The 23,045-nt window shown below is 40.2% G+C and overlaps 2 protein-coding genes across 3 annotated transcripts in view; one reads left to right on the forward strand and one right to left on the reverse strand.

Moving 5' to 3' along the window:
• Positions 1-1,877: 1,877 nt before the first annotated feature.
• rtf2 (replication termination factor 2) overlaps positions 1,878-23,045 on the reverse strand; it is a 41,083-nt gene continuing 19,915 nt past the window's right edge. The window contains exons 5-8 of the mRNA XM_012822607.3: positions 22,757-22,835; positions 10,183-10,296; positions 5,642-5,696; positions 1,878-2,520 (exon numbers count right to left, since the gene is read on the reverse strand). Coding sequence (XP_012678061.1) covers positions 2,246-2,520; positions 5,642-5,696; positions 10,183-10,296; positions 22,757-22,835 — 523 coding nt within the window. The 3' untranslated portion in view covers positions 1,878-2,245. The remainder of the gene's footprint in view (positions 2,521-5,641; positions 5,697-10,182; positions 10,297-22,756; positions 22,836-23,045) is intronic.
• gcnt7 (glucosaminyl (N-acetyl) transferase family member 7) lies at positions 12,188-20,134 on the forward strand. 2 transcript variants are annotated; one of them, XM_042707860.1, is made up of 4 exons: positions 12,188-12,946; positions 14,933-15,925; positions 18,196-18,291; positions 18,430-20,134. In XM_042707860.1, the coding sequence occupies exons 2-4, from the start codon at positions 14,977-14,979 to the stop codon at positions 18,639-18,641; spliced, it is 1,257 nt and encodes a 418-aa protein (XP_042563794.1). In that variant the 5' UTR covers positions 12,188-12,946; positions 14,933-14,976; the 3' UTR covers positions 18,642-20,134. The 2 variants fall into 2 exon arrangements, with proteins under 2 accessions (XP_042563794.1, XP_042563795.1); XM_042707861.1 differs by having other exon boundaries at positions 12,188-12,632.

Consider the following 23,045-nt stretch of genomic DNA (forward strand, 5'->3'; position numbering starts at 1 on the left):
AAAAGTTCAATATTGAAGACTCATGGTGTCACACTTTAATCAGCTAATTAACTCAAAACACCTACAAAGTTTTCCTGAGCCTTTAAATGGTCTCTCAGTCTGGTTCAGTAGGCTACACAATCATGGGAAAGACTTCTGACTCGACAGTTGTCCAGAAGACGATCATTGACACCCTGCACAAGTAGGGTAATACACAAAAGGTCATTGCTAAAGAAGCTGGCTGTTCACAGTGCTGTATCCAAGCACATTCATGGAAAGTTGAATGGAAGGAAAAACATGTGGAAGAAAAAGGTGCACAAGCAACAGGGATAACCGCAGCCTTGAGAGGATTGTGAAACGAAGATCATTCAAGAATTTGGGGGAGATTCACAAGGAGTGGACTGCAGCTGGAATCAGTGCTTCAAGAGCCAGACGTATCAAGGACATGGGCTTCAACTGTCGCATTCCTTGTGTCAAGCCACTCTTGAACCAGAGACAACGTCAGAGGCGTCTCACCTGGGCTAAGGACAAAAAAGGACTGGACTGTTGCTCAGTGGTCCAAAGTTCTCTTCTCAGATGAAAGTCCATTTTGCATTTCATTTAGAAATCAAGGTCCCAGATTCTGGAGGAAGAGAGGAGAGGCACAGAATCCAAGTTGCTTGAGGTCCAGTGTAAAGTTTCCAGTCAGTGATGGTTTGGGGTGCCATGTCATCTGCTGGTGTTGGTCAACTGTGTTTTCTCAGGTGCAAGGTCAGCGCAGCTGTCTACCAGGAAGTTTTAGAGCACTTCATGCTTCCCTCTGCTTACCAGCTTTATGGAGATGCGGATTTCATTTTCCAGCATCCCATTTCAGCATCCCTGTGCTTGATTGGCCAGCAAACTCGCCTGGGGTATTGTGAAGAGGAAGATGCGAGACACCAGACCCAACAACTGAGCTGAAGGCCGCTATCAGAGCAACCTGGGCTTCCATAACACCTCAGCAGTGCCACAGACTGATCGCCTCCATGCCACGCCGCATTGCTGCAGTAATTCATGCAAAAGGAGCCCCGACCAAGTATTGAGTGCTGTGTGTTCATACTTTTTTTTAAAGTAATATTCAAATTTTCTGAGATACTGAATTTTGGGTTTTCATTAGCTGTCAGTTATAATCATCAAAATTAAAAGAAATAAACACTTGAAATATATCATTATGTGTGTAATGAATCTATATAATATATGAGTTTCACTTTTTGAATCGAATTACTGAAATAAATCAACTTTTTGATGATATTCTAATTTATTGAGATGCACCTGTATACTAGCGGTAGCATTGTTGTTGGTAGCGTGTTTTCTTAATCTCTGATGACATATGTTCACTTTATGTTTTAGTGCAGCAAATGTATTACATATTGGTCTTTTAAATGAAAAGGCTACAATACTAAATGGATGGCAGAAATACAGCAGCATCTGTATTGTGTATTATATCCTTATGTAACACATCCACGTTGCGGATTTAATTGTTTGGAACAATAGAAGAAACACTCGGGTTTATTCCTTGTAAAACGGTTCAGAACCCACGGCGAGATTACCATTTTCTTACATTGTAATTTAGTCTGACGCATTCAGTTTAAAGGGATTGCTTGACAATGGTATTGGTCAGCATTAAATCAAACCTTTCACTAATTAACTTCAGCCTGGCACTGCCCACTTAGTGCCTTTGATCACACCTGTACCGCTGGCGTTATCGCTTGAGCAGTGCGCCTGCACTCCTGTTTCTGCCAGCTGTTACTGCCTCAAAATAGGGGCCTCCGGGTATGTAGGGGCCTCCAGCCTTCCGGCAGGCAAGCAACTGTGGTTGAATTATGCCAACAATACAACAGTAAACAATTTCTAGGCTGAAATACAACTTTGACACTAAATGTTGCTCATACTGACTTTATTGTTTTGCTCTCAAATATTATGAGGAGTTGCAGGAAAAAAAAAAACCATAGATATCTTTTGATTTGACCTCAGTACAACAAAAGTAAATGAGAAAAAAGCAGGCCACTGCAACAGCACGATTAATGTGGATTACAGATCGACAATAATAATAAAATGGTATTTTGGTAACTTTAAAATGGTGCCACTATAAGACATTCTTTCACAAAGTCAACTTGCATGGACAGTGCAAGAGAGAAATCAGACAGAAAGAATGAAAAAGAACCAAATTAAATCTAAGCTAAATCTTAATCTAAATCTAAGCAAAGCTATTCCCATACAAACAAGAGGATGTAACAGCTGGGGGCATTCAAAAGTGATAGGGGGTGTGAGTGACCCAGTTTGATGTCTGGTCTTTAGTGCGTTTGGCAGAACTGTGGGAGGTGAAGAGCGATTTATAAAGCTCGGTCTTGTCCTTCATTCCCTGGATGGACCTCTTGCTTCCAATGGTGGTGGTGGTGGTGGTGGTGGTGGTGCTGCTGGTGGTAGGAGTGGTGGTGGAGGAACGCTTGGTTGCCTTGGAGGGGTCAGATGATGTAGAGCTGGACACAGGGTCGGAGGACACAGGGTCGGAAGGCCCCGGGGCTGCAAAACAAGTGATATGAAACAATAAAAAGGACAGTTGAGGTGACCATGAGAGGACAGAGTGCCAAGAGACAGCAGTGCAAGCTGGTGGACTGAAGACATGCCCAGTCAAACCTGCATTACAATTTGCATTTTGATGATATGCATTTCAGGAAAGAACATAAACCAAAATGCTGACTTATTCATAACCCAAATCTCAAAAACCCAATTTTTAAGACATGGAGAAAGCAGAGAGTGGTAACAGAAATGCGAAGTATTTTGGCAGTGTTGAAGAGCGACTAAAATCAATTATTATCCGGCTCCTCAGAATGTTGCAAAAAGTTCTATTGATTTGAATGAGCCAGCCGAACCACCCCCGTTTGGAGGCCTAATCATTTTTTTATACTGACCGCTGCAAAAAATGAATGACCGCTGCCATTGGCAACGGGTTTTGTGCTTCTAATTCACATCGTCCATATCATTCCGCAAGTCGTCCGTTGAAGTCAGCAAGTAATAAGTTGCTATGCAAAACATGAAACTTTACAATATTTTTCTAAGCAGAAGGCACGAAACAGCAACAAAATCATTAAAAAAAAAGGAATTTTGGAGGAATGTCTGCTATCGCTTTGGCAAGTAACGCAGGGAAACTTTCATAACCTGTGAAGTGCGCTTTTTTAGCTGCATATATAACCAGGGTTGGGAGGATTACTGTAAAATTTGTATTCCGATACAATTACTTGATTACCTGTTAAAAATTGTATTCAGTAACCTAATCCAAGTATCACAATATTAAAATAATTTAACTTGATTACTTTTCGTTACTTTTGGATACCTCAATGCCAAATGAAGATAACAAAAAAGAGACATCAATAGCCTTATCCACTGTATATTGGTGGTTTTCTCCATTTTGATGTCTGTGATGGATATAAATGCTGAAAAACATTCAACCTTGAAGACAAAGACAAGTACTGCCAGCATCAGAAACCGTGCAACTCAATGGTCACATGCATTTCATGAAGTGGTTGTGCTATCCACAAACCCCTCCTATAAGGGCACACACCAGCTTTTTCAGATGACATACTTTCTGCATTTGTGCAGTAGTAGTGGTATATAAATAACATCTAGTGTGGGCGTCCTACTTATTACTGAGGAAATTAACTTAGTATGCTACAAATATCAAAATGTACTATATTGCCATAGCTATGTGTTAGACAACAAACTGAACTAAATATGTAAAGCTCTTTTTATGTGCCAGTGTATTGATTGGAATGTCAGGATATCCTTTTTGGGCCCAAATGCAGCATCTCACCGAGATATTTTACTAGTGAATCACACATCATTTGCGACAACACAGAAGAAAGTATGAACCATTGAAAATAAAAAATAAACCGGTCAGCCCCCACTTTTCTTAACCGTAGTTGAACACTATCTCACTGTCAACAGTTTTTACAAACAAATACCTTGCATCATTTTACATTTTAAATCCCCTTTGCAATATCGCGTGGGCCTCCTGGGCGGAAATGCAAACTGGTTCAGTTTGTTGCCCTGAAAGAAAATGGGCATGAGTGCTGTATTGTTCACGCCAGCGCTGAACTCTGCTCCCCTTTCGACATCAACTCACGCGACTCCGTCTCATTCACAATCACCGGAGTACTAATCACGCACACCTGTCACCTCTCTACTTAAACCCTTCACTCCCCTCACTTCGTGTCTGACCTCAAATCATCATAAAATGGCTTTCACTTAAGTGTATTCTGTAAGTCAACAGCACAATGTAACCGTAGAAAAGAAAATGAGGAAACCAAGTTTTAAGAATTAAACCTGCCCTCTGCTCAGTGTTTTTTAAAGACAAATCTGCTTGTCATTATGAAAATTCAGCCTACAGACCTACATTGAAAGTGCACAACACCACAGTTTACAAAGCATAGGCTAATACAAAATAAAATCCGCACAGATTTACAGTATGTTTAATGAATCAAGAGTCCACTTTCTGAACTGTCAAAGAGAAAAAATTCTTAAAGTAAATACTGACAGTAGACCTACGGGCTCCAAGTTAAAATATAGGGCGGACCCACAGAGTAGTATAGTATAGTAGTATAGTTTAGATATGCTGTTTGAATGTTGTTTAAGTGATAGTCGCGGTAAAGGTGCGCATTTAACTTACATGTAGCCAAACTTGCTTTGTTAATAAACAGATGTTACTCAGTCTCACATCACGCTGAAACTTCAATTAAACTACCACGAACATATTTCGGTCAGGGGTTTGTGTTTTATCCAAGCACGATCATTCCAGTCACAGTCCCCCTTTTTCATTACGTTAGTAGGCAAGCATTACTAACAGGTTAGCAAACCAACTTTAACCTTAGCTAACTGGATGTCTGTGTAGACATTAGCAGTGTTGGTCTTGCCTGTAAATGCTTCATGAAATTTGACATGAGTCCTTGGACAACGACAGTTTTTTTCTCCGCGGGGAGCCATCAGGTGCACCGCACTGTTATGTTTTTCCCACTTTCAGCTTAGAGGACAAAATAGTGTCTATATTTCCAGACAGAGAAAGCATTTATTGAACTCGAGGTCATCATATTGACTTGTAGTTTTCTCTGTTGTCTTCTCGTGACGTGTCGGGATGATAGTATAATGTTCTGCATTTTAAAATCTATTTGTAATCCTGTTAATAATCCCAATTTTTGCTAAAAGTATGTGTAATCTAATTACGTATTTTCTTTTGTAACTGTACCGGAATACAGTTACCCTTTTTTCTGTATCCTTACTACATAACGCCGTTCAATGTATTCCGTTACTTCCCAAGCCTGTATATAACTAAGAAGATGGAATACAATATTTGAAAAACCTCTTCTTCCCAAAGCACTTACCAAGGAGCATGACAACTAGCAGATGTTATTGATTAGGGCACAGCCTCAGAGAAGTATAGTCACTAAACAACAGATTCTAATACAGATTCAAATACAAATGAGCAGTCTCTCAGTTTCTGTCACTGCTCCTACAACTAATGGACCCTGCAATGTGGCTGTTGTCATAGTGTCCCAGGATGAAAATGTCATCCCTCCTAGCAGATTTTATTATAAATGGCATAACAATTACAACACTACATACACAGGAAATGTTAAGAGAGGCATGTTACCTTGTGAGTCCTCGGACTTGGAAACGGTTTCAGGCACTTTACTCTTTTTGGATTTCTAAGCAGTGGACAAAACAAAAAACACATGACAAATAGTAAGCATTGAGCAATCCATTACATCAAACTTAGAGAGTAAACAAAGAGTAAACAAAGCTTAGAAATGCACTTAAACAGGCAGTGGCGCAGAACACATAGAACATATAGACCATCTACAAGAACCACAGGTAAATAATGTATGGAGTAGGGCCGCCGTGCTGTAGACACTAGTCATTACATTTTTGGTAGACTAAAATTACGTCATTAACTGCCTTTAATCTGACGAGATTACAATGTAAGAATGACGATATCGGAGCGGGTGTGGACAGTGTTTGCCAGGAGTGCTTTTCCAAGGAATAAACCAAAGTAATAATAAACAAAAGCATTGTTATAATCGTAGCTTTCCATATACGTTTTAAAATGCCAAAGCCACGTTCCTTCAAGCTGACTGCTATATTGTTAATGATCATTAAATGTTTTGCCTATCCCATATAGGCCAAAGCACCCAATGAATTTACTTAACCCTAGCATGTAAAATGTCAAAGCATATGATACACATTCAAATTTCATCATCTCAATTTGTCTATTGGTACACATTTGCATCTTTGGAGCAAGGTAGGTTACTGAAACAAAAATGTATAGCTTTGTTTATATTAAAAGTTTCAGCAGCCATTCAGGCACTTGCTACGGTGACACTTGTGGGAGCAGGAGAGGCCAGCTCTATTTTCTATGGAAATTAAAGGTTTAAGAAGGAAACCCAGAGGTGCCTTCAAATTCAGCAAACAGAGGCGAACATTTCGAGGCGATCGCATTTTCTTTGAACGTTCGCAGTCAACTCAACGCAAACGGAAGACGTTTGAAGACGTTTGTGAATGTTTGCCTTGGTTTGATATTTTGAACAGCAGGTTCAGCAGGAGCCTCAGTTCTTTAACTTTCACTCCACTCGCCGATAGGATATGTATGGTGTGGTGATGCATCTTTAGCTTATTAGGTTAGTCTCAGGTAACTACGGTTTTCAACGTTAATTCAATTAAAACTGTATCCTTTATATGGGTTTTATTCTGGGAACATACCAGAACCCCAGCAAAACCGAACAGGTGAGTGAAAACCGAACAGGTGAGTGAACAGATAAAGGCATTCACTTGCTGGCGAGGCTACAGGTGACTGTACGTGTAAATACACTGTAAATCCCTCTGCATACCCCAGAGACAGAGCTCAGGGTTGGAAAGAAACCGATGCATAAGACATTGGAGGTTGTGAGTAATGTTTATGTTGATGAATTTGAACACCTGGACCAACCTAAATGCTATCTCTTTATGAATTCAGAAATATAGGTTTAAAATGTGCCACTCTTCCAAAAACAGAAACGTGATATTAACAGTGGAGGTATGTGATTGGCACAAATCTTTCCTGTCAGATAAGCAGATTTTGTATTTATCACAGATAAGTCAACCCACCCGGGCGGAATATGCCATTTTTACGGAGTTTACGCCGCCAAACTAGAGCCCAATGAGCGTCATGCGCGAAAGCCCGCTAACAAACTGACTGATCTGAAGTTCTTCTGTATGGAGCAATGGGCCAAACTTCCTCCCAACTGTTGTACTCAACTGATCCAACATCTACTGGAAATGTTTGTTTGACATCATTGTTGTTAAAAGGGCTCAAACCAACAATTGCAAAGAGGGGTTGTAAGGCAGGATGGGGATCTTTGGATTGTAAAAACACAGATGGCCTTCTAGTTGCAATTACTCATTAGGTGTGGGTCAGTGGCTGTTAGAATAGGCCTCTAACAACACCCCAAAACTGCATTGTTCCATTTGGTAGACTTTCCCACACCCCTGCTGGTGTTCTTATCTCCATCACTTTTCTCTGTTTTTTTCCTTGTGCTTTTCCATGCAAGGGTTAAACAAGGGCAGGAAAATGGATTTAAGAGTTTTAAATGAGATATTGCATTAGAAGATGAGTTCTTTGTCATGTTTGGGTTCATTTGAGTGGTCTCGGTCTTAGTGGTACATTGGTCTCAGTCCTGCAGCTGAATAGATTAGTTAACATGGATTTCAGAAACATGACAATTCTGGTCTCTGTGGGTTGTAGGTAACCCCCCTCTGGAGGGAACAAACCCTCTCTTTGGGTGAGAACCCCCTCTATTTTTCAGTTTGACTGTGTGATTCCCATCATAAACACCACTGTCCATGTCATTAATTATTATACTAGATGTGGGACTAAATTAAATGGGTATTTAAGGAGAAGATAGCCAAAGGACTGGGAGTAATCTGTAGCCAGAGCCTCCCGCACTCTATGTGTGTAGCCATCATGATCCATGCCTTGATTTCAAGCCGACTTGATTATTGTAATGCAATTCTAACTGGCCTCCCAAAAAAAACAACTGAGAGACTTCAGCTCATTCAAAACTGCAGTTCGGCTATTAACCAGAACCAAGAGGAGAGAGCACATTAGTCCAGTTTTAGCCGCTCTGCACTGGCTTCTAGTAACATTTAGAATTGATTTAAAAAGGTCCTTCTCCTTATATACAAAGCCCTTAATGGGCTAGGACCACGTTACATTGCAAACTCTCGTCAAATACTTGCCTTCAAGAACACTGCGATCATCTAATGCTGGTTTATTGGAGGTTCCCAGCAACAGCCGTAAGAAAATCAGGGACGCAACCTTTTCTCAATTACGCCCAAAAGCTATGTAACATACTGCCTATAGACATCAGGGAAGCCAGCTTGCTAAATATTTTTAAACGAAAAGTAAAAACGTACCTCTTCACCTAAGCCTTTAACTAGTTACGACTTTGCACTATATATACATTTTAATTTATTTGTATTTTATTTATTTTTTATTTAATGTGTCTATCAATATCGCTAATTTTTAAGATGACGTCAAAGGAGGGCAATAAGAATACTTATCAGACCGGCAGACCGGCGAGGAGGTCAATACGCGGCTGGCATGAATGCCCATTAGCCAATCAGAATGCTCGTACTGTCGTTGCCATATAATAAAACGTGATATTAAGGGGTTGAAACTATATCTCTGCAGAGTTTTATTTTCTATCTTATGTTATACATTTTATTTTTTATCTTAAATCTTTATGCACTCTATCCCTGTTTTAATGTTCATTTAAAAAAATGTTTTATGTTCTTTTGATGTCTATTTTTATGTGGATCACTGTGCAGGTAATTTCTTTGTGCACGTAATTTCTTTGCTGTTAAGCACTTTGAGCTGCATGAAAGGTGCTATACAAATAAAGTTTATCATCATCATCATCATCATCATCTTCTGAGCAGCCAGGTAGTTTCATACATTTCTTTTATATTTGTAACTTTAGATTATTCACCTTAGACTCGTACCTAAGACTTGTAGACTTGTACCTGACAAAATAAATTGTGATGCTCTGATCCACTGTGGCCTCTCCAGAAATTCTTAACAAACAAAGTATTACTAGGTAACAGTGTTTCCGCAACGACTGGCTAGGATTAGTTTGAAACCTAAAAGCAGTAATGCAAGTCTTGAGGTACCTGGCTAATCAACTGGGCTAGACACGCTGCAGCAGAACTGTTATATTGTATTATACAGCGGTGGATTGCCATCCAGCCTCTGCACTAGATCGAATGGTTATACTGATATCGTGCAGCAGCGTGGCACTCTGTCCCTGAATCAGTTAGATCGAACATGCTGGTAAGCCCCGTAACAGCACTGTAGCCTCTAAATAGTCTCCAAAACTAGTAACAGGTTGTGTCCGTGGAATATGCCAAAAGATAGAAATCGGCCGTGGCAAAATCATGTGCCACACTATTTGTAGGAGAAACCAGTTATTTAAAAAAAGTAAGAGGGTACTCGTCAAAACAGATTGTAGGCATCCAAAGAAATGACCTCAGGTCAGCCTACATAATGGGTAGCGATATAACATTAAAAACCAGGAACTAGGGCTGAGTTCCTAATTGAGTTTTACCAAGACAGGGTCCTTTAATAAATATGTCAGCAAAGCGCAGAGACGAACACGCTGAATCCTTCGGCCACTCCCAGTTCTGCCATTGGTTTGGAAAGGGGTGTCCTTACAAGGTTTACATACTTTTTCACACTAAAGTAATTTAATATTGGATCATTTAGTCAATTATTGAATGAGTAAGTATCCAATGTTGTGAATAAATATTTTATCAGATTCTATTTATCCATTTTAATATCTCAGATGAAGATCTGACCACATTATAGGTCATATTAATTCAGTTTTACAAAGTTCTCCAAGGGATTTAAAATGTAAAATGTTCTCACACCACTGTTTCCCTGAAGCCAGGAAGGATACATGACTATTAGCTGGGAAAACAGCTAAGCAGTTTAAAGCCTCATTATGAAGCAACAAATATCAGTCATTGCTCATAATGATGCGTGTACACACGAGTAAACAAGCTGTGCAACAATGAAAAGAATTCCCTACAATCATTCCGAGTCATGTCAGGTGGTATCTGAAATGTTGACAAGACCAAGTACAAGTTGAAGGTGAATACCTTTCCTGCTTTGGCTTTGGCCCTCTTCTCCTCCATTCGCTCCTGCAGTTTCTCCACCTCTTCTTTGGTTCCATTAAGAACAATGATATCTTCCTCTTGGAACGTGTCTCCACACTGCAGGAGGCAAGAGGAAAGTTAGACTGGCAAACACACGTATTTAACAATGCAGTGTTTACATACCTGCTAAAAGTAAATCAGTAACAGCATTCTTCCCTGGCTATCAAGAGTCTACTTCAGCACAGAGAAAGCAATTGATGTTGATATTGTCACCAGTGGAGATGCAAACAGTATAGTTGAGATTTTTTTCTGTTCCTAAAATATTTTTCTATGATTCAAAAGAGGAATTATAAAATATTAAATTACATAAAAGATATCATAGACTGATCAGTTTGGACAGGAATCATGCAAATATACTTGGTAGGATTTCTGGTTGCATCATTTAAACTATTTGTTACATTATTGGTCTTGACTACTATAGGACACGTAACATATCAACTGAGCAACCATGAAGGAGGTACAATGGCATCCAATCTATACCAATAACTTAGATTGTACATTACACAAATCCATGTATGAAAGTGGTTCAAAATGTTGGCTTTCATGGACTACGCTACACCATAGAACATAAGGGCCATGAAGTACTCAACAGCAAACACACAAATACTAAACAATGCAACACCATCTCTGAGTGCAATATTGAACCAGTAAACCATTATCAATATTGTTCAGTAAACCATTATCAATGAGCGGACTCAATTTCATGAAAATCAGCCATTCACACTGGCAAATATGGACTGCTGAAATTTGATTGGCTATTTTTGTTGTGTGAGCATAGGTCAAGTACAACCACATCAAATTGTACATCACAAGATACTGGCAATAGAGTCAATAGGGCCAATGCCTTAATGCCTTCACTGGCTCATAACTTAGGAAAGGTTTGACAAATCAGCAATTTTCTCAGCTCAGCATGGTCTGGAGATGAGACACACCACATTTTCTGTAAATCGGATGATTGATCGGGGCCAAGTATACCACATTTCAGATTTTTAGTTCAAGCGGTTCTTGAGATGTTGACATATATCTGTTGTAGCACCCCTATTTATAGGAGATTTGGCATGCATCCAAAAAATGTTGTAGTTATTGTGCGTATCAAACTCGTTAAGATTGGACCATTACATCACAAGATATAGGCCATAGAGTCATTATGGGCCACTCCTACAAATTTTGGCGGGCGGAATTTGGCGGGAATGGCTACATTACATTTTGGAGCTTTCAGGAATCAGAGGAACGAAGATACATGAGATAAATATACTTATTATAGCACCCCCTAGAGTCGTGCTGAGGTAATTACAATTGTGGGAGATCACTCCTAGTTCATCAACCTATATAGCAAGTTTCATTGCCTGTACGACATACAGTTTTTGCTGCCTAGACACTTTCACAAAAGAAGAAAACCGCAATAATAATAAGAATCCACACAAAAACAATAGGGTTCCAGCAGCTCCATTCTCAGTTTCTGTCTCACTCTCTCTCTGACGTGCACAGACACACACAAAGACAAAGGCAGCTAAACTAATTCACCACCAGGGGACCTATTGTATGCCATGGCAAGCTGAATGTGACCTCTATCTGAGTTGGCCACTCAGACAAGAGGGCTAATCTCTGAAGCTGCCCAGGCAGCAAACGCACACACGCACCAGTCCACTCACTCACAGCGACTCGCAGAGCTAGGAGTTTGAGGTTTCCAACAGAGATCAGATTCGCTGCACACCAACAGGGGAAAGAGGTAATGCCGGGAAAGAGAACAGAGAACGATAGTTGGACTAACAATAATAGAGTAGACAAGCCTTTCAGGTTGTAAATATCAAAAAGTAAACATGGCAAGGAAAAGTGAAACATCAGAGAAAGAAGATACGGATGAGGACAAGGGAGGGAGAGGGAAGAAAAACAGTCAGAAGAGAAACTGTGTGGTGTGTGTGTGTGGCGGAGAGGGGTGGGGAGGTGAGAGTGGGAGGAGACTTGGCTGGTTGCTATGCTGGATTGGCCCTCTCTCTGCCATGTCCCCTCATGGGGAATGGAAGCAAAGCTGCTCCTGAGCAGAGGGGGGGTGGGGGGTGGAAGAGGAGGACAGCAACACACATCCACAAACACCCGCACAGAGACACACGCAGAGTGATAGTGGCTGCAGCGGCGGCGGGCAACAGCAGCAGCAGGGACGACCACGACGACAGCAAAAAGCAACAGTGGTGGCCTTGCACAGTAGCCGCTCGGCTAGCAGACACTGGAAACACAGAGGCGGCAGAGGGCCACCTGATTCTCTGCCCGTGAAAGCAAAAGCAGCAGTGCCGCCAGCGAACAGCAGCACCGCAGAGCTCCAGGCCCTGGACTCGCAGCCTCACTAATGTTTAACCTTGTTCACCGCAAAATGTCCACACGAGGAGGCTCTTAAGGTACAGTAGCACACACTTTGGCGAGAACACTGCTGTTTAGGTGAGTGAGTGGAACATAAAAAGCGGGTTTGGGTTGATATCGGAGGATTATGCAGTGAGGGGGCTGGACATTTGAGTGAAATTTGAATTTCCTTTTGCTCAATGTGGCTTCCTGATTAGTAAACACTATACACAGCTCACTATCGTGGAGAGCACAGTTCAGATCAAGCTCATCCAGAGCAGCACATTCATAGAGTGAGCCCCTTTGCCTGCAGCTGTCTGATACACGAGCTGGGGATCTACAGGTGCACTGGCCACTTCTCTTCACTGATTACGTGAGTTAGATTATTCATTTATTGCCTTTTTCTATGTTCTGCTCACAGGCTGTGGCTGTTGTTTTTTTGGTTACATTTTTTTAATTTTTTTAGGGGTTTTAAAATGCATTTAATGCTGGATGTAAGGATAGTAACTTTGTTAAAGCAAGTACAAATATAGCCGGAATTCCTAATTTTTAAAATATTTTGATTGATGTCATTTTCTATTGCGCTTTGAGACAATTTTATGGTTTTGGCGCAATATTGCCACTATATATATATGAATAAAATTGAATTGAATTATTGCAATAGATATCCTTATAACATGATAAAACATGAAACCATCCTTTAAGTGCTCATAATTTTACATTGATAGTAATGCAAAGCTACATTTTGAGGAAGCCATGGAGGAGTTAGATCAAATCAAAGACTAAAAAATAAGATACTGTAGAAAAAGTTGTAACTTCACTCAAATGTCAGTAGCGGCAATATTGTGTATATATATATAAAAAAAGAAAAAGCAAAGCATCATTAGTTTGGTAAATTATCTTTGCTTTTTTTTTTTTTTTTTTTTTACTTCAGTAGAATAATAATACAATAATAATACATCACATTTATAAAGCGCTTTTCAGAGTTCTGAAAGACGCTTAAAATAAAGACATACAAAAAACAAATACAAAATAAATATTCAATAATAATATGCAAAAATAAAAGAATGCAAATGTAAGCTTGTTCCACAGCTTACTGATCTACTGTATGAATGAAGTGATGTAAAAGAGGCAAATTAACATATATCCGAATTAACAGTTATAAAGTTAACATTTTGATATGGAAGCAAGGTACTGATGAATTTACACAATTTACACAGTAAGGAGTAAGGAAGCTGCAAGACAGAGCTCTTCTTTGAGTTTTTAAACTCTTCTTTGGAAAGAGATCTGTACCTCTGTGTTATGATAATAGTTAATAAGAGAAAGAAATCCCTTTCGAGTAATCGTCCCATAACGTTTGTTTGTTTGTCACTCAAGTGTGTCTACCTGGCTCAAACCCTGGAGATTTCATTAAAAAGCCACACATTTCCATGATAAGCCTAAAGTGCAAATCTCAGATGCCCACCAGCCAATGACAGATGCTCTACTGGGCTCAGGTGAATAGTATACCATGGGAGGCGATTAGGCAACACCCGAAGGTCAACAGACCACGTCGGCTCCTTTATTTCTAGTATTCAAAAGAGTGTGGTAATGTAGACAATGCATTGGTTCTATATCTCAAGCGGGGGTTTGGGTGGGGAATCACATGTTCAAAAGCCACTGCAGAGACTGAATAGCATTTCTCTCCCTTTCCAGTTCAAGAGCTAACACACCTACAGCAGACTGGAAAGGATGAGTAATTATCCAGTCATACAGAAGTTCTAAAAACTGAGTAATTCTAGGATGACATGGGGGTTGTGAGATTGCCTGGTGTTAACTGATATACAACACAGCTCACAGTGAAACATGTTTATTTCATTTAGTCCACAAATGGTGGATGAATGTTTAGAAGGGACTACAAGAGAACATCTAGAAAATGCATTGGTTCTATATCTCAAGCGGGGGTTTAGGTGGGGAGTATCAACAAATCACATGTTCAAAAGCCACTGCAGAGACCGAATAGCATAGGTGTAATTTACCTCCTATTCCAGAGCTATCACACCTACAGCAGACTGGAAAGGATGACTAATGATCCGTAACTAATGTACAACACTGCTCACAGGGATACATTTAGTCCACAAACGGTGGATGTATGTTTGGAAGGGATTACAAGAAAACCTCTAATTAAGATTGTACTAAATAATACACAGATTTCTTTCACCTTCCACAGGCACTACCAGAATAAGTACCACGATGAATATATTCATGGTCACATTACCATAGCTGCATAAAATAATAATTTTCCAAGTCCACTCTGACAAATGGTCTTACATTTTATTCCATGTACACAAAGTCTGACAACATACTGTTTCCATTACAGGAGGGGGGAGGGGGGGCTCCTGGTCTGGCTAATGCTGTGATAGCATGCCCCAGATGGAGGACACCAAGTGCAGCTTCCTTTTTTGCCTTGGAATTTGCATCTTTATCTGTTCAATCATCTACTTGAAGGCAACCGTCTTTAACACGCCACGAGCTCAGAGCCGCATCCTCACGTGCAGGCCTTTCCTACCACAGTGCGAAGCCCTGGGCCACAGCAGGAATGGGACAAGGTGGCAAAGCACCGAGTGCCATCTGGAGGGCTACTTCACAGCTCCGGTGCTGAACTGTTCTCAGATGTGGTCTGATTTTCATTTCATCACCAAGGCTTTGAGCAAAGAAGAAGAAAGGTACCCTCTGGCCTTCATCATCACAATCCACAAAGAGCTGAAGACGTTCGTGAGGCTCCTGAGGGCCATTTATGCCCCACAGAATGTCTACTGCATCCACGTGGACGAGAAGGCATCCCAGGACTACAAGAACAGTATCCAACTCCTGGCTGGGTGTTTTCACAATGTTTTCTTGGCCACAGTGAGTGAGAGAGTGACCTACGCCGGTTTCTCTCGGCTGCAGGCCGACATCAACTGCATGAGCGACCTGGTGAAGTCCTCTGTCCGCTGGAGGAAAGTCATCAACCTCTGTGGGCAGGACTTTCCCATTCAGAGCAACCTGGAGCTGGTGCGATACATGCAGAGCAAAGAGTGGCGCGATCGGAACATGACGCCTGGGGTCAAACAGCCGAAGGACAAGCGCTATCGCACTCAGTTTCACTATGTGGAGGTACAGGGATCCCACGTACCCAAGCTCGTCAAAAGCCACAGGAAGAGCCCCCCGCCACACAACCTCCAGATCTACTTTGGTACAGCCTACTACTCCCTGACCCGGGACTTTGTGGAGTTTGCTCTAGAGAGTCAAGTAGCCAAAGACTTTTTGGAATGGTCGAAGGACACTTTCAGCCCAGATGAGCACTACTGGGTCACGCTGAATCATATTAAGGGTGAGTGAAAACAAGTTACAAATAAAGTTCACTTTAGTGACTGAAACCTTACCAAAATGTACAAAGAAACAATAGTGATCAAATTGTACATATGCTTGTTTTCACAGTAGTGTTTAAGTGTGTGTATCAGAAATATATTCTTGATCAGGTTTGTATATATGGATAGAGGAAGGAAGCTTCACTAAAAGGCTTGAAGATGCCTGCAAAAGAGTACAGGGGCCCCGCATTGAGCTCAAGTCAGTCAAAGTCCAGCGGTGGGTTGAGCACCAAAAACCACAGCCACAGTTGAAAGAGGACCCAGCACACTTGTATAGATTGAAGGACATCATGCAGCTGTTGAACTGCAGGGACAAATCAAGCAGACTCAGATGGAAACATGCGGTGGACAGAAATCAAAGGTTAGATGGTCAGGGGATTCTGAAGTCAAGGAATGGCGTTGGACCAATGATGATTAAAAAGGAATTTTGAAGGGATTGAAGGGAGTGGAGAGTAAATTGAAACGCATGGGTGAGGGTGGTATTTTTGGACCTCACTAATGCCTGATTGGCTACACAGTCTGTTGTGGAAGGCATTTAGTTACTATCAGATTTCAATGTTATTCAAAGAGTATTTTGAGGATATTCAGTTGTGCTTCGACACAACTGTTCAACAAGTTGAATGACAATCTGAAATTGGCAAGGATGAAAGTGAAACCTAGCCAATGCAGAAGTGTATCTATCAGTAAGGGAAAACTGGAAGAGAGTTTTTATATTGATGGTGAGGTGATTCCCTCTATTGTAGAAACAGGTGAAGAGTTTAGAAAGGTGGCACAATTCCATGTTGAGTGATCGAGGACCGGTTGAAGAGCTTAGAGAATGAATTGTTAAGTCTGTCAATACCATACTATCAGTTGATATCAATATCAACTAGCAATACTATCAATTGATAAGACCTTCTTGCCTGGTAAATTGAAACTGTGGTGCTTCCAGTTTGGGCTTTTGCCATGCGTAAGGTGGCCTTTGACTGTGTAAAAAGATGCTATTTCAGAGGTGGATATATTTGAGACAATCATGAATAAGGCAGCTAGGATATGGCTTTGGGTGCCACGCTATTTCTACACTGTAGCATTGTTTGGTTCAACATGCACAAGGCACATTACAGCATAGGGAATATCATTGGACAGGTACAGACTGGAAGAGCAGGGTTTGGGTTAGGTTACAGTTGGAAAGCATGGGGTAAGGCTACGTTGAGAGGAAGCGGAACATGGTAACTACTGGCTTTTTTCGCGAGCAGGAAGAGGAAACTAGACGATCAGCTGTGGCCTCTAGAGCAAAGCAAGGGCAGTGGATGAACTGGCATAATGTTGAGGAAAGGAATATCAGATGGAATTGCAGTCTATGGATGTTAACCGCATTAAGTTAATTGTTGGAGCCACTTATGATGTCCTCCCACCTCCGCAGAACCTTAGTCAGTGGGTGGGTGAAAACGTAAACTGCAAGTTGTGTATGGGTGTTGGCTAAGTGAAACATATTCTGTCTGGTTGTAAAACTAGTGTGACCTTGTAACATGTTTGGGTGCCAAAGGTGACAAGGGTTCGTTTCCCATTGTATTACCTTACCCTAATCCAGGTTTGTAACCCCCAACCCCCTTCTTTAGCCTAATCTGGGTTTGCATCCAGCTCCTATCTTTACTCTAACCTGGGTTTGCACTCCACTATTTTGGCCTAGAATGAAAAATGTCCAAACATGCATAACATGTGATACATATTCAATTTAACAATCTAAATTATTCTACCCGAACACATTTGCAACTTCGGAGCTAGGTACTGAAATGAGAAATGTATAGCTGACATCTTTACTGAAATGTTAAATGTTTCAGCAGACATTCTGACACTTGTGGTGCGACTTGTGGGAGCAGAGGAGGCCAGCTCTATTTCCTATGGAAACAAAGAGGCCGGACACACTAACACATCTTATTTCTTCTTAGAACTTCTTCATCAAAGTTGTACTTGTGTCATTTCCTTCCGTTTCTTGTGGATACACAAGGGAAGGGAAAGTCCCATTTGCCATTGCAAATCTCACTGCTGACATGATTAAACACAATGCACTCAAGCCTGTAGTCAGTTCCGAGATTCAAATAATATATTTATACACACATATTTTTCAGTTCATTTGCCTCTGTTGTAGTGTTCATTTTACGTGCAATGTGAATATTGGTGTTTTACGTGTCATAGTTGTTCAATATATGAAGGGAAAACCGATTTATAAAACATTTCATTCCTCTGGCCAAAGATGCACCAGGCAGCCATGTAAATGGAAGTTGGGAAGGGGCTATTCGTGCCATAAAGTGGAAGGAACATGAAGGGTCTCTGCACAATGGCTGCAAAGGTAAAACATACATTTGTTATTCAGCTCATTATTGATCAAGAAGACATGACTTGACATGACAAGTTAAAGTTTACAAAACGACAGATCTGGTCAGACCCACACTAATTTGTGTCTGTAATTGCCGTCCCTTTTTTTCAGGTCACTATATCAGGGATATTTGCATCTACGGCATAGAGGATATCCCTTGGATCATCAACAAGCAAAGTATGTTTGCCAACAAATTTGAGAGTGAAACTTTTCCAGAAGCTCTAGACTGTTTGGAACAGTGGCACAGACTCAAAGTCCTACGGCAAGCTGCAGTGCCCATAGAGCCATCGTGGCACCTAGCACATGAAGTAGACACCAGCTAACGCCGTAACCACCCAGCAGAGCTGGAACACAATTTGCTATGCTTAAGCTAGTTCACGGGATGACATACGAAATGGACTGTGGGTCACAAAAAAGCAGATAGCCTAGATGTACACGAATACAGCCTATTTTCAGAAACCACAAACACTCTGAGGACTTGTAGTAAAGACACAGCCCGGCAGTTAAACTGGCAGTCTTCAGAGAGATGGCTGTGGTATAATTAGTTCAAGGCTCTCTTAAGAGAGTAGTGGTTGTGACGCCTGTAAGAACATGATGAAATCAAACTCTCAGATACATTACACCCAAATAACATCCAATTAGGAGCCCGTCCTCCTCATCCACTCATGTGAAGATGAACAGCAGTGAATAACAGGCCATCCAGAGAACATCATTTGCTTTATTAAATATAAGTGTTAAATTAGGTCAATTACATTTAACCTACATGCAAAACAGACATTAGTCCCTTATGCTTTACATATAGGCCATGGCATTCATAAGAAAGTAGACATGTTTTGTTTTATCTGAATAAAATATATTTTAGCAGTTTATAAACAAATGTGATTTGAAAAGTAAATTATTATGTGTATTCTTACCTGTATAAATTTAAAAATATATATATAAGTGTGTTGGAGCGAAGTGTGCCAACTAAATGTATTCAGATCTGTCAAACCAAAACAATCACATGCATTTTTACTGTGTCTTTTTGTGATGAATGCTGGAGGCACTCTGGGCTTTGGTGTGCCATTTACTACACATGCGAAAGACAGAAGCGGATCAGATCCTTTGTTTGTGTAAAACACAATCTGGTTCAAATTGTTGCAATGCAGTTTCTCAGATCCAGAATCTCCTTGCTCTTCCCATAAAACCTGCTACATGCCTAATATTGACTACTGATGTTGACTGTTTGTTTTCTACCCTGTGCTTTCAGGAAAACAGGAGTACCTCTGAAACAATACTTTCCTTGTTTTACTTAACGTTGAGTTGAGTTTAATATGAATATGCAATACTCTACAAAGGGAACTACATATTATGGCACTCTATGTGTACACTCTACATCTACCCCATCAATAAAATGTTGAAAAATATCTGGAATTGGGGTTACTTCACCATGTATGCCATCAATGACTATCATTTATGCAGTCTGTAGTAGAGCTTTCAGCTGGAGTGTGCTTAAGTGCACTGCTGTACTCATCATGAGAGGCCCTTGGTTGACATGCTCCTGTTTCCAATCACTGGGCAGTGTGCAGATATAACCTGCACTGACCTGACAAGTGATGGAGTAAAAGCCATGCAGACAGCCTGGAGTCAAGGGTTATCTGGTTTCTAAGGTACCCAGAAAGGCTCCGTTTCAGGTATGGGTAGATGGTCATAGTGTGCAATGAAATAGACCAGGCCGCCTTATCCAAGCTTGGTGTGATGTTATCCTTGACTAAAATGAAATATGTGTGTATTATTGTGTAAATGTATATATCAAATATACATCAACATCTATGAAGATGTGTTATTGTAATTATTGTACAACTGGTGCTGGAATATTGGTATGAAACAGCATCACTGAAAAAAAAAAAACTATCTTGCAAAGATAACTCTCATTTTAGCTTGAAGACTAGGCAGGAGGTCAGCCAGCCACTTAACAATGTCAGGGATAACTGAAAGTCATGGCAACAGTATCCCTTAGAGGAGAAATGAGATCTTCACCCCACAGCTAGCGTAGTGCCAATGTAACAATTTTAAAAAGTAAGACTCGTGAAAAGAAGTAATGGCAGTGTGAATGCAGTTGAGGTAGCCAGTTTCTAAATATGGCCAATATGTTGAGGCAATTGGTCTGTCTCTACCTTAGCTGTGGTTTAACAGTTAAACTTGCATGGTGCAGAACAAGTCAAGTGTCCAACTGAAGAAGCCCCATTGCATCTACCTGAGGTTTAACCTTTTATTTAAAGATTAGATTAATTTCGGTTGCTGTGTCTCCAGGAAATCTTATAAATGCCAATAGAGGTAACCTTTTGTTCGTACTTACTTAAACTTGGTGTTATGGTGCTTTAAGGAAGGATTAGATTGATTTATTTCTTGTAGTACACTGATATTACATCCACTCTTGCATAGCCAGTGATGGATAACGAACAGATTGTTGATAACCAACACTAAACGGCAATCACCACAATGTTATAGTTCAATTCTTCATTGGTATTTGCACAGATATAACAACAACTAACAAGTAGTACAGTTATAAAGCGCTGTTAAGCTAGCCAAATGCTCACTGACAGTTCGTTTGCCAGTGATATAGTCTGCATAAACAGTACAGGGTGTTCTCTTGGATTAACTTGAATGGTCCTTTCCACTCATTCAAAATTCTACATCTGAATGTTCTCTGAATATTCTTAGTGACAATAAGAGATAAAAAAAATAAAAAGCATGATCGAGTTAGTGAGTGATTTTCCATTCATGCATGAGCTAGGAGACAAATATGTCTGAACACACCCATCTGATCAGAGACTGTGATGCAACACACAGAGCTGCTTGACCTAAAAACAATGAGGAACCACATTACGATATACGGATGAATACTATCTAACTGAATCAAATCAACATTTTCACTGTTTAAAAAGGTCCTGAATGAAATCAGGTTTTACTTCAATGAACATGTCAGTACATGTTTTTCCTTTCAGTCTGTTATGCAGAGGAAGGGCAGACGGTCTCATTAGCATCATTTCCTTCCGTAAATTAAGTCAAATACTGATTGAAGAGCACTAAAGCCCTCCTGTGAGACTTCGTGTCATCGAACAGGTTGCCAGCACTGTTTCAACAGAGCCTTTAAGAAATATAATCCATTGGTTTAGGACCGATGCAAATCTCATGCAGGTCAGGTGCATCCTATCTATCCCCACCAGTGTTCAAGACACAGCATTCTCTTCGAAGTTTAAATGATGATGTTGACATGTTCTAAGCATGCATAAACCACTCAGACAGATTAAGTAAGAGGCGGTAATCCCGGGCAAATTAGATACATAGTGCACCGGTTTGGGTCATTCATTTCATAGGCATTTTTACAAAGCAAATCTCATGCAGATGAACACGGGAAGAAGCATCGGCCTCATTCAAATGAAATACGGACTGTTTTGAAACACAATAGTTCAACAGCAATTAAAGACTTATAGACAGTGCAGTGGAGAATTACAATTATGTTCTTCTCGAGGCAGATACCGTAGAAAGAAAAGAGAAGAAAAAAGAAACAAGAAACAGGTAAAAAAAAAATGAAATTAAGTTTGGGAAATGGCAACACTTTGCAATCACAAATGTTTCAAATGTTTTATTTATACCTTTTAATTTATTTTTTCATACAACAACCCCTCCTACCCAACAATAAAATCTGAACCTTGTCTCCACTGAATGCTGAAGCTTACTGTAAAAATCTGATTGTATTGTATACAGACAACAACCTCATAACAGACAATAACCTCTGATAAACCTTATATTAATCCTAGCTATGCCTCCATATGAATGTTATTGCATCTAATGTGGTCTAGAAGCCCTATGTGTAGATTTCATAATTAGATCTGTGAAAAAAACAGGGTTCCAAACTCTCCAAGCCAATATTCCAAAAAGAAAGAAAAACAAACAAAGAAAAGAAAAAAAAGATAGAGATATCTGATAAGACAGCAAAACCAGGTTACTGGAAAACCTCATGAGGTGGTGAACCAACATTCCAACCAACCAATGAGAACTTCCAAGTTAGGCTTCCATTGCATGCTGATTAAGGTTACAGTTCAAGTGTGAGTCTGACCGCTCGGAGCTTGTCAACATACATTCTTTCATACTACAAAGAGCCTTGATGGTCTTATTCTACGAGGACCCTGACAAATACCATTAAGTCCATTATTTTATGCCAGTTCTGTCTCTAAAAAACATGCACAGCACACATAAAATGGTACACACTCACTTTCTAAGTTTCTAAAATAAAGCATCACACATGTGCCTATTTAAGGAAAATAAGACACATTTGCAAACTAAAATAAGTGTTTGAAATCTATGACAATGTTTGAGAACATATTTTCAACTTTCAAAACCCGACCTTCAGAAACATGGAAGAAAATGTAAAATCGAGCTGATGCACTCTTACCTTATGACAGATCTCAGTTTTGACCTCCTTCATAGCACGATCCGAGAATACACAACCGCAGCTTTGCAGAAAACAAAACCTAAAGGAGGTCACACAAGTAATATACAGACTATAGTTAGAATCATTTTAGCAGAACAAAAGGTTAATATAAGTAGTTCTTATCCTTTACTTTATGTCAAATCAGTCAATCATAATTAAAATATTCTATGATTGATTGACATATGTCACCCTTGTTCTTCACTATCTGTCAAAAACTGTCAATATTTTTTTCTAAGCCATATTGCGTGTG

This window comes from Clupea harengus, chromosome 5, assembly GCF_900700415.2.
Source record: "Clupea harengus chromosome 5, Ch_v2.0.2, whole genome shotgun sequence".
In the NCBI taxonomy this organism is placed as follows: domain Eukaryota; kingdom Metazoa; phylum Chordata; class Actinopteri; order Clupeiformes; family Clupeidae; genus Clupea; species Clupea harengus.

Bases quoted from the DNA above. Each gene is read 5' to 3' on its own strand.
- gcnt7 (XM_042707860.1), top strand. From the start codon at position 14,977: ATGCCCCAGATGGAGGACACCAAGTGCAGCTTCCTTTTTTGCCTTGGA. The intron at 15,926-18,195 runs GTGAGTGAAAAC...CTCTGGCCAAAG, and splicing joins CACGCTGAATCATATTAAGG to ATGCACCAGGCAGCCATGTA. The intron at 18,292-18,429 runs GTAAAACATACA...CCTTTTTTTCAG, and splicing joins TCTGCACAATGGCTGCAAAG to GTCACTATATCAGGGATATT.